Raw genomic sequence first — 12,266 nt, 5'->3', positions numbered from 1 at the left:
TCCACTACATATATCAAGTTAAAAACTATTAAGTATTACTATTAATTTATTTTTTTTAATATTAATATTTTTAATATTAATATTATAAATATTTATAATATCTTTTTTAAATTTTAATAGTATATATATTTATAATATCCTTATTTTACCACTTTATCTTTTACAAAATACACCAAAAACCCTAAACCCTAAACCCGAAACCCTAAACCCAAAACCCTAAACCCGAAACCCTAAATCCTAAACCCAAATCCGAACCCTAAACCCGAAACCCGAAATCGAACCCTAATCCCTAAACCTGAAACCGAACCCTAAACCCTAAACCCAAAGCCGAACCCTAAACCCTAAAACCGAAACCCGAAACCGAACCCTAAACCCTAAACCCGAACCCCAAACCCTAAAACCGAAACCCTAAACCCTAAACTCGAAATCATAAAAAGAAAACGGAACTTGTAAAAAAAATAATATTAAATCCTTACTTTTGTGCTAATTTGGTAATTATATGATTTCAAGGGTTAATATGAAAGTTAGTTTTTCCAAGGGAGGGGGGGGTATGACAAGCAACCAGGGGGTACATTTAGACTAACCCATTTTTAATCGTGTGTTTCCAAATCATATTTTTAAACTGCTTGACATCGTTGGCCCGTCTAATTTAATAATTAATTCATATGAGTTTTATATGCATTTTTCATTGATTCCATGTGAAGACGACCTTATTTACCCGTACTAGTTGTAGGTATTTAAGTTAATTAAATATCTTTTTTTTTATTAGAGCACGACATCTATATCAAAATGGCACCGTTGCCAGGGAATCAACGCACAAAGTACTAGTGTAGTTTAATTTTTAGCTAACCGAGAATTTGTGAAGCTCTCCTAACTTAAATTAATTTTATTTGTGAAATGACATACTAACTAATTAATTTTATTTGTGAAATGAACATAAAACAAAATTCTATTGTGATTATTTGAGTTTAAAGTTGTTGTATCACCACTTTCAACTATTAAATTTAATTAATGTTCTCTTCATCCTAATTCGTATCTACTCTCTCCTTATTCACATTAACCTTGATATGACGTGATCTTAAATAGTTTTTAGTTATCTGGAATTTTAAAATAAATACTTCACTTACGCACATGCATGTATAAACAATAAATATCAACGTTATAGAAAAAAACAAAGAACTGAGTATTTGTTTAACAAATTATAACGTGTGAGCAATGTGTGTTTATATATGTTTTTATATAAAACTACAAGCAAAAGGACAACTTTTACAAAAACTAGCACATTATAAAAACTAAAAAGGTAACCCTTTTCCTTGATTGGGAAATGAGGTAAAAATAAGTTGGCATCCAACTACCATGATGGTCCCCTATTCTCTAGCATGTTGACAATGTTTGGAACTCAATTTTAGTGATTATACTTGCCAATCTATTAGGTGGCAATGTGGCATTGCTCATCACTTGATTTTGAATATCAAATTTGTTCTTCATTTTTATTATAAGATGCTGCTAAACATACCTCCCTCCTTTCACTATTTTTATTAAATATACACCCCCTTAACTTATTAGATAAATTAATATTACCATTTAACATTATTTATATACATATTAGTCCCTACAACATATTTTTCACTTAATAATCTTCACTACATATATCAAATTAAAAACTATCAAGTATTACTATTAATTTATTTTTTAGTATTAATTGTAAAATATTTATAATATTTTTTTTAATTTTAATAGTATATATATTTATAATATCTTTATTTTACCTCTTTATCTTTTACAAAATAAACCCGAAACTCAAAAACCTAAAACCCAAAACCTGAACCCTAAACCTTAAACCTTAAACCCGAAACCCTAAACCCTAAACTCTAAACCCTAAACCCGAAACCCGAAAACCTAAACCCTAAACCCGAAAACCTAAACCCTAAACCCTAAACCCGAACCCGAAACCCGAAACCCTAAACTCGAAATCATAAAAAAAGCAACTTGTAAAAAAAATATGAAATCCTTGTTTTTGTGCTAATTTGGTAATTATATAATTTCAAGGGGTAATATTAAAGTTGGTTTTTCCAGGAAGAGGGTATGACAAGCAACCAGGGGGTACATTTAGTCTGACCCTTTTTATAACCTCTATAAAATATTCCTAAAGATAGGTATGTAAATTAATATTCGTTGATCTTTTATAACGCTTCAATCGACTTCTATGTCCCCCCTAAATCAATCGATAATTTTAACACATGTTTCGACCAGTGTCATTTAGTTGGTCTGGTCCATTGAATTTTGCATCCTCCGATCAATGTAGTTTAAGTGTTTTTAAATTCGTTATATAGAGCATACTGAGATCAAGTACATTTATAATTACAATCAAAATAAGCGTTCAAAATGAAGAATCATAAGTTTTTTTTTAGAAAGTTTTCTTCTCATTATATAGAAACATAGATATTACATCAACATAGCAGGTAGGCGGGCAACAAGCTGCGCCGCCACCCCTTTCTGAATTTGCAAACCCTAACCTGCTAAATACATACCCCTGCCCCTCTGGAGTCGACACATTACCATGCACAACCCGTTGGACCCTGGTTAGGAAACAGATAGCTTCCGGTGCCAAGGAGTCAAAGGTATCAAAAGCAAGAGGCATAAAAACATGTTGGTTCTCTTCGCAGGCTTTAGCATGTTTCTCCACCTTCTTCGTTTCAGCCTTTTTCATTGCTTGCCCAGCTACAAACCCATTATCCCTCAAACCAGCTAAAGGAGATACCCCTGTGAGGTCAACACAAGCGTGTTTTCCCTGGCCCAACCAAAGACGAGCAAATCTGCCGGTCGTAGAGTGGATCTCCCTTCCATGGGGTCTGTAAGAAAGTTTACAGGGGCTTCCTTTTTAGCTGATATCATAAGTAAAAAAAATAAATAAAATAAAATAAAGATTCAACACATGAACAAATGATTAGGTTCAAATTAAGCCATATGATGGCTTATGATTTTGGAGAGAACTAGGCTCCAATAGTATTAATTAAAATTAAGAATCCTTAGAGAGCTCTTGTCATAGTCTATACCAATATAATATGATGGAACTTACGATTTTTAGAATTTAATAACGGATACACTTAACACTAAATCCTGGTTTTTCTTTTTTCACAAAATTTAAAATAAATATATTTATAAGCAACTCTTTGTAGTTGAAGTAAATCGGATTTGAATTAACTTTATTTCTGAATAAAATGAATTAAATTTTAACAATACTTTATTGGATATAGAGAAAACTGTTAGTATAACAAATTGTAAAGAAATGTTGTATGGTACAAAAGCTATATGCATTATAGATGAAATGAAAGTTTATTTTATGTTGGTTGTAGTTGTTTATTTCTATTTGTAAGTTTGCATGGTTTGCTACTTATGAGTCGTCCGTTTAGGGTGTTTACATTGGGGGTGTTTTTTGGGTTCGTTCTTCAGGGTTTTTCGGGTCGGTTTCTTCGGGTTTCAAAGTTTTAAATTTTGCCCCGAACCCAGCCCGAATCTCTCATGGGTTTTTCGGGTACGGGTAATTCAGGTTCGGGTTTTTTTCGGGTTAGGTTAATCGGGTTTCGAGTCTGCCTGCATTATGACCGCATCATTTTAATCCGATCTTGAGGAATATAATGAATACGGTGCCTTTTCGACTTGACCTCCAATATTATTTTAAAATCTCCTTCAAGTCAATAAAGTCCTCCAAATGCAAACTATAACCTTCGTTGCTAAATCGTTATGTTCTCGAATAAACTAATTACTACAACATTACCTCTCATTGAAGTCCTTTAGTTTCGTGTAAGCCTAGATGGCTAATCATATTTCACTTGGTGATTCTTAAACCTTTGGTTGGCGTCAATAATTTAATTCGTCTTGTGATGAATTCATAATCCTAGGCATTCTAGTCAACTACTGACAATTTGTCAACCTCTTAGATTTGGTACCGTCTTGGAGCCGTGTACATTAACTTAACAAAGCTGTAAAATAAAACGAGAAAATTTGTGTTACTCTCATCTATATAATCTACGTTGAATTTCGAGGACAAAAATTCCTTTAAGTTGGGAAGACTGTAACAACCCCAAAAATGGGGCTAATTTTTTTATAAAAACAAAAAAAAAAGAGAAAACTTATTATTAGACACCGAGTGAAATGTTAGTCGAATAATGGAAGCGATCGTACGTCAATGGGCTTGGCCTGAACAGTTGAAATAATAACTAATGGTATCGGCCGATAATTACGTAGAACCTGATAGAGATATGGATAAGCTTAATAATAATAATAATACCGTAATTTAAAACATGGGCTCGACCCGAATTTAGAAAACGAAACCGAGACTTGTTTAACCCAAACAAACCTGAAACTGAAAATTTCATAAATCATATAAACCATTTAATAATGATTTAAATCATACCAGGTATCAAAAATATTTAACCCAAACATCAACGATTTCGTATATTACTGTCCGGTCACCGAATCAAATGAAGCAAAAACCGACAAACGAGATTCGTGACGCACTAGATATTATCTAAATTACATAACTCTGTGTTTTATTTTTTTATATTAAAATTGGTTCCTTATTATTTATTTTAAACTTATTATTTGAATTTTATAACAAATATATGATAAGAGATATTATGAAAAATTACAAAAGACTCTAAATCAAATATCAAAATCCCTGCTCTCCAATCACTAGCGTCTGACATTCCTTGCCCCCTCTCATCTTCGACCTCAGCCTGCTTCCAATCAAGCTTCATGTAGTTTTCTTCACCCAATGTTCTGCAACTTGATCTCACTTCTAATAAACCCTTTCAATTTCAATCATCATGCTCAAAACTCCCATATGCAAATTTGCTTTATGTTGCAGCACTTGAAGAACCGAAGTTTCCATCTACAATCAAGATTTCTGGTAACCTGTTATGCTCTAATGAATATCCATTCAATTTTCTTATAATCCCTATTCTGATTCTAATATAGTACTAAAATCCCAGCCCAAACCTATTCTCTTCCTGCTCTTGGAGTGATCACAGACATAGAACTAGCAAGCCCAAACCCATGGAACCTGATCGAGGTATATGTTTGTGACTATGTATTAATCCTTCTTTCCGCTTAATTCTAAGTGTTTCATGATCCATATGTTGTTCTATTAAACGACCTGCCCTATACATGGAAAATCATGATCATAAACAAGTCACAAACTCTTTCCTGAACCCTAACTTCTTACAAGAGATAAGCTGATTTTTTTTACAAACATAAAACCTGAATCGAAAACTTGGTCATTAAACAAAACAAATGACATGTGAAACTAACTCATTTAACTTCGTTAAAGTAACCAAAACCTGCAGAAAATAATACTTGTTTGAAACTCTAAAAACTACATTATATGCAGCCCCAAAACCGGGGCCACATTAATGGGCATTCGGTAACTCGTTTAAGGACAAACTAGTTTGAAAACCGAACAATAAGTGAGCATATTAAATTCTGGGCTGTTAGCATGATTTCCAGAAGTTAAACATGTTTATTTAATTCCTTAACTTGGTATAAATCAGCCTCAAAAGATAAGATGTAACCGCGTGGTAAAAACCGTTTAAATCGACACTTTGGTAACCCATTTTAATAAGAAACAAGCCGTGCAACTTAAGTAATAATATGGTATCTTTTTGCAGCCTTAAGTATAATGTTTTCATAATATATTCAGTTTCAAAACTATTCTAAGTGAAACATTGTTTTTATTTTTACCGAACAAAAGGCGCTAACGGGCCTAAACGAACCAAAGCCACTATTAAGGTTCCGAACACCCTAATATCAATATGAAACTATAGAGAAGTCATTTACAATGCATTTGAATAGATTCAAACTTGTTTTGTGGTGAAGAATGGATTTTTGGTCAATAAAATTTGTTAAGGGCATTTTTGGATTGAAAATAAGACAAATATAAAACTGATATTGTGAAACATGGAATATTGGTTTTACAACAGAATTTTGATTTAAAATAGCCATATATGCCTCCTAAACTATTTTGGGGTTTGTGGGGTTAAATAGGAAAAATCGTTTTAAGCAAAAGCGATAGTTTTGCCAAGAATCGAATTGTTTAATGTTTAAGAAAACGGACTGACCTAAGCCCGGATCTGTTTATAAAAAGAATATATATTTTTGAAACTATAAAATCATATTGAGAGCAGCCCCAAAACCGTGGCTGGATTTATGAACAATCGGTAACTCGTTTAAGGGTAAACTAGCTTGAAAAGGAACCTGACAAGTGACCTATTAACTTCTGGATGTTTAACCTAATTTCCAGAAGTTAAACACATTTCTTTAACTCATTAAACATGGTATAAACCAGCCCCAACAGATAATGCTAAAACCGGATATTAAAAACCTTTTAAATCGTCGCTCTTGTAACTCGCTTAACTAAGAAATAAGCCCTGCAACCTAATTGATACTTTAACATCTTTTTTTACAGACCTAAACATAATACTCTGATGAGTTATAACCTGACCCGAAACTATTTTACATGAATCATTGTTTTTATAACCGAACAGAAACTCAAAAGAGCCAAAATCGGGCCCGTTAGCGAAAACGCAGCCATGAACATATTTTCAAAACCCAAGAAATACCAAAACAACCTATTTTTATGTATTATAGAAGGTATTAACAAGTTGGATAACCAAAAGTGTGTTTTTGTTAAAATTATAACGAAATGGCATTTTTGAAAATCGGTTACTTCTTAAAAACTGAAATTATGAAAATATGATATTAGAACAGAAACTTCTGAGTAAAAATGGGCATAAGTTAGCTACAAAATTTTAAGGATAAGTGTATTAAGAAACAAGGCCCGTTTACAAGTTTAAAGTTATTGTTTCGTTAAAACCGACGAACGGGCCGGTTGTTAAAGACTAAAAGACTTCAAAATATAAAATGGATATTTTTCCGGAAGTTATAAATAAAATTATTTATTATGATGTTATAAACCATTTTTTTTATATATTTACAACACAATTTTTGTCAAGAATTGGCGTTTAAACGTGACTTACGGTAAAACGACATAAACCGAACAAGCATATTGAAAAATACAAAATTATGAAGTTTTTGATTTCTAACAGTAAGTATAAGTTTATGAAACCATATTTGAGTCTTTACTTATTTTACCAAAATTACTAAGTCTTTAACCCGATTTTTGCCGAAACGAAAGTGCGGGTACTAAACCCGTACAACACAAAACTTTCATATTTTGTATAATAAATGTTTCTGGAAAATTAGAAGTTTTAGTTACAAGAGCATTCGTTTATTTAAACTATTCTTTCAAGACATCGTTAAAAACCGACAACACCGGTTAACCGATATTGTCAACTTTTGAAAACACAAGCCATGGTTGTTTAAATAAGAATCATTAAACTTTTGACGTCGATGAAATGTATATTCTATGGTCGTTTGGTAACTCAAAACCTAACCGAAAACCCGAACTTTCCAAAAATGGAAACTTTATGGAAACCTGACAAATGAACCAATGTAACTAAAACTCCGGGAAGTTGATTTATATACCAAAACACAAAACATCAATCTTATTAAGTTATTTAAGTACAAACGCCCCATAAAAGGAAACTTTACTCATCGAGAACCAAATACGTTGGAAAACACCTAACTAGTACACAATACTAATAGTGAATTTTACATTGTTCTTCTTGATAACTTATTGTTGATTAATATATACACTAGGCGTACTTGGTGATTTCTAGCATAGTGCAAGCTCATTGATTATCTTTCAAATACACATTGCATACGGACTCAGGTGAGTTTCGTGCTGCCCTTTTTACTTAAACGTTTTGGGCTGGATGCATGTTGGTTTTACTTATGGTGTGATATTTATCAAGAGGTGTTTTACTGCTAAATTTTGTCCCAACTTTTACACAATCATTAGCCCGAGGGAATGGGCCGGAGGCTTGTATGGGTAGTACTATTTGGGAGACCCCCATGCACAGTGACCCTATGTTGGGTAAACCACACTGAGATCTGCGGATCGTTGCGGCATATAACCTACGTGTTTGATTATTGCTTTTAGCAGGATGATAGTCCGAGACGGTTTAACTTCTAGTATGAGTTGGGGATACTTATGCTAGTTGCAGGTTTGATTGTAGACTTGATTGATGTGCACCATGCTTTATACTTACATACACGCAAACTTGCGCGCTTTTATAAATGAACTGTTTTATGTGTATGTGAGCTAAACTCACGAACCCACCGACTTTTTAGTTGACACTTTTTAGCATGTATTCAGGTACTATGGGGATTAGCAATTTGGATTAGCTTTGTAATGAGAATGTTAAGGATAGAGGCGTATGCCGAACATGAACAATGAAGATTAGATGCCAAGAAGATTAGTATAACCAACCACGGGATTGTAGCAGTGTCAGAGAAGAGATAGTTGTGTGGTTACACCTTGTCATAAATACTTAGTGCAAACGTTGTAACTTATTTTTATCAATAATATTCCGCTGTTTACACTTGGTACCAATTTGTCCTTGAAACTCCCAGGCCCTTATTGGCAGGGCGTGACAGATTGGTATCAGAGCCAAATGTTTCAGCGAATTAGAATTCATTAGAGATTTCTAAGCTTTAACCGAAATGCTTTAAGGATCCCTACTCGTTAAGACTCTGACACTGAAAAGACCTTGACCAATTAGGTATATGAAAACACTTAAGTTTGATCTAGAATGGATGCATGTGAAACAAGTGTCAGCAACATATTTCCCTATGAGATATGCATGCATGACAAGTGCTACCAACATGCTTTCCTATCAGTGGCTGATCTAGAACTAAATTCCAAGGGTGGCCTAATTTATTTTTTGTTTTCATCATACATTCATGTAAAAAAAGACGATAACAAATAAAGTTAGCACACCTACCTAATAGATGATCTCTCATCTTTAGCATTTGATAGCTTGAAATCGAGCCATTATATCGTCTTCTGTTACTTTATCAAATGTTTCTCTTTCGACCGCACAAATTAGAGCATTGTTCAAATAATCGTCACCCATTCGTTTGCTTAAATCCGTCGTGATAAGCTTCAATTTAGAAAAACATCTTTCAACGGTTGCTGTTGCAACAGGTAAAATCAACGCTAGCTTCAATATCCGATAAACCAAAGGAAAAGAAAGATATTTTCCGCTTTCCACCATTAGACGAAAAAGATCACGTATTCCATCCAATTTTGCAAATCTTTCATCTTCCTTTACAGAGTGATAAAAGACATTAAGCTCACCCAAAAGACACCCTCTTTCTTTTGTAGTAAAATCGTTCTCATACATCTCAGGAAATGCAATTATCTTAGACGTGTCAAACTTAGAAAACCGGTCATAAGGATTTAAACCCGACATGTTTTCTAGCAAAGTAGTTGTTACCTCATTGAATCGATTTCCAAATTCTTGAATTTGCATATCCAAAATCGTATTAAAAATATCAACTTTAAAATGGTGTCGATTAGTAATGACATTCTTTTGGTTTCTAGCCTTAGCATACGTTTCCGTCATATCTAACATCTTGATATTGTTTTTTACATAAAAAGAAGTTACCTTTTTCAACATTGAAGCAAACCCGCTTTGCCTTAAATCATTCAATGCTCGTTTTGTTCCATTTATCAACTTAGCCGTTTCTAATAAGTCTTGACTTTATTTTGAAGATGTTTTGAAAGGACATTTGTGAGCCTAAAACATCTTCCATCAAGTGTGCATAAAAAACAAATTCAAGTTTTTTGAAATATGATAGAATACATTTTGCATTAGTTCGTTATTGAGTGACATCTCCTTCTTTTTTAATATAACGAAGCACGTCAACAACTTCCGGAAATAATCTAATCAAACTTATGATGTTCTATGATGAGAACCTCATCGTGTATCTCAAGCTCGTACAAGGGAAACCTCTTGGTTTAATCATTTCCCGGTCTTATTTTCACCTTTTTGAATTTTTTTTTCTACTCTTTCTTTATTTGCCTCTTTATTTCCCGGTCTTATTTGCTCTTGAATTTCCCGGTCTTATAATCACCCTCTTGAATTTTTTTCGTTTTCAAGAAGCAGAAACCGTGTTAACAATCATGGCAAGGTATTCATAGAAAGTTTTAACACCGGTATGATTTTTTGCAACAGCCACAATCACTAACTGAAATTGATGAGCCAAGCAATGTATGTAATGTGCTGACGGATTACCTTTCAAAATCAAAGCTTTTAACCCATTAAACTCTCCACGCATATTGCTTGCACCATCGTAACCTTGACCCCTAACATGTTTTAACAAAAAAAAAACTATAAGATAAATTAAATAATCTCTATTAAAGTTTTTGCAATTAAAGTATGAAACTTATTACTTGCTTGATCTATGCTCAATTGGTTACTTGCTAATAAAGAAACAATGGCTTGTTTAAGAGTTGAGGTATGTGTCTTTCACATGAGTAATTTCAGTAAAACTCTCTTTAACAACTCCAAGTTTATCAACATACCTCACGACTACAGCCATTTGCTCTTTTAAAGATACGTCGCTAGACTCATCTATGATGTGCGAAAAGCTATATATATATATTAATAACTAATTCTCGCAACTCAACACTAAGTCTTAAATTTATAAAACCAAACAAACCTAACTAAGCTTCACACAAACGACAAGTGTACCGGTCGCGTAACAGCACAGTCTAATGGAAGTCCGGAGGTCGAACACAAAGACACGTGAGAACGGCTCAGATAATTAACACTAATCTAAGTCTTGCCTAAATAATATATTTATTTATCTTAATTATATAAAACTAACTTAACTTAACTAACTGTGAAACTTAACGGAACTAACGATAATAAGAAAACGAATCACCTAGGTAGGATGACTTAACGGTCGTAAAATGACACGGGTGCTAACATGTGGTTGAAACCAGAGTTCAAAAGATGAGCTAACATAGGTGAGGTCGAGGAAACCGGGTCCCTACGGTCAGTTTTACCAGAAAACCCTAACGACGTCTAGATAGCTTTTAATTCATGGTTGTTAATCTACGTACCCTAATAACTCATCACTTGGTCCATGTCTAAGTTACAGATCTCACTAAGGCTCGAGCTAATTACAAACCTACAAGAAGAGGGGTAATTCAATACTAAAGACAAAATAACTCAACTTACAAACTTAACCTAGCCGACAATGGGAAAACCGCACGTGGTCTCGCAACGACTAACCCGATCAACTAACTAGCAAGATAAGCTGACACCTAAGGTTTTGGTCCAACTCAAAGGTGGTGAACCTACTGACTTTAATGATCCAAGAAACACAAAGCCTAATGGTATGCCTACCACAATCAATCAACACACAAAGTATTAACCGAAACATGCAATTAACGCCTACACGAAACTAATTCATGCAATAATCAACCACACGGGGCACATGCAACCTGAGATACATCTATGGCAGCGGGTATACACGGAATAATATCATAAAATATGAACTTTACAATAGAAAAACAATCAACCACTTGTTAAGCACCCTAAACTAGTTAATTTTAACCGTTAAACATCAAACCTAGGTGATTCAAACAAGTTTAGCCAATCATTATGAACGAAAAGCAGATAATAATCATAATTAAGCTCAAGGTATCCATTACAAACTGATTGGAACTTGTTTCAAAGTCTAAAACTCAAAAACGAACTCACAAACGTTAAAACAAGCAAAACCGACAACTGGTTGATGAAACTCAGATCCCGAAGCTCCTCCTCCTTGGTATTTCGACTTAAACTGATCTTGAAAGGCTGGAATGATGATTTCCAATCATTTTTAGGGTTTAGGGTTATTAAATATATCATTAAACTTGATAAACAAGCCAAACTAGGTCCAAACAAGCCCATATAAGACAAAATAGTCATGTTGATGCATTTGGGCAGCCATGGAACACCCCTAGGGCCCCAAGCTACGTGACCATGAAGGGTCAGGTGGCCGCTCGGCGTGGCCATGCCCTTTGGGTCTTCGTTTATCGACTGCTGACTCGTTTAAACTTCGTTTGTGCGTACCGGCTTCATCCGAGCTCCGTTTTAGCTGATTCTTTTTTCATTTGACTCGTTTTCTCTCTCTCTTCAACATGGGACCTGTCACATACACAAACATGTAATTTCATGCAAGAATAACAAAATAATCGTTAACATTTAAGCACAAAATAACATAAAAACTATTAGGAAAACATGTGTGTTCACATCAATCTACTAACAACCCAAAAACATTGTCTTTAATTTCTTCGCAAATCATTT

At 33.8% G+C, this 12,266-nt stretch overlaps 1 protein-coding gene across 1 annotated transcript; it reads right to left on the bottom strand.

The window, feature by feature from the left end:
• Positions 1 to 8,927: 8,927 nt before the first annotated feature.
• LOC143626965 (uncharacterized) lies at positions 8,928 to 10,509 on the bottom strand. The gene is made up of 3 exons (XM_077096882.1): positions 10,493 to 10,509; positions 10,203 to 10,273; positions 8,928 to 9,424 (listed from the first exon to the last, which is right to left on the bottom strand). Exons 1-3 carry the CDS (start codon positions 10,507 to 10,509, stop codon positions 8,928 to 8,930), a joined length of 585 nt encoding a protein of 194 aa, XP_076952997.1.
• Positions 10,510 to 12,266: the final 1,757 nt, after the last annotated feature.

The sequence above is a fragment of the Bidens hawaiensis genome, unplaced genomic scaffold, assembly GCF_021521415.1.
Source record: "Bidens hawaiensis isolate Kalapana, Puna unplaced genomic scaffold, B.hawaiensis_p1.1 tig00004551_1, whole genome shotgun sequence".
Lineage (NCBI taxonomy): Eukaryota > Viridiplantae > Streptophyta > Magnoliopsida > Asterales > Asteraceae > Bidens > Bidens hawaiensis.
The sequence above is the reverse complement of the archived record's forward strand: the minus strand, read 5'-3'. Positions and strand labels throughout refer to the sequence as shown.

Bases quoted from the DNA above. Each gene is read 5' to 3' on its own strand.
- LOC143626965 (XM_077096882.1), bottom strand. The intron at 9,425-10,202 runs GTAATCCGTCAG...TGCAAATTCAAG, and splicing joins AAAAGCTTTGATTTTGAAAG to AATTTGGAAATCGATTCAAT.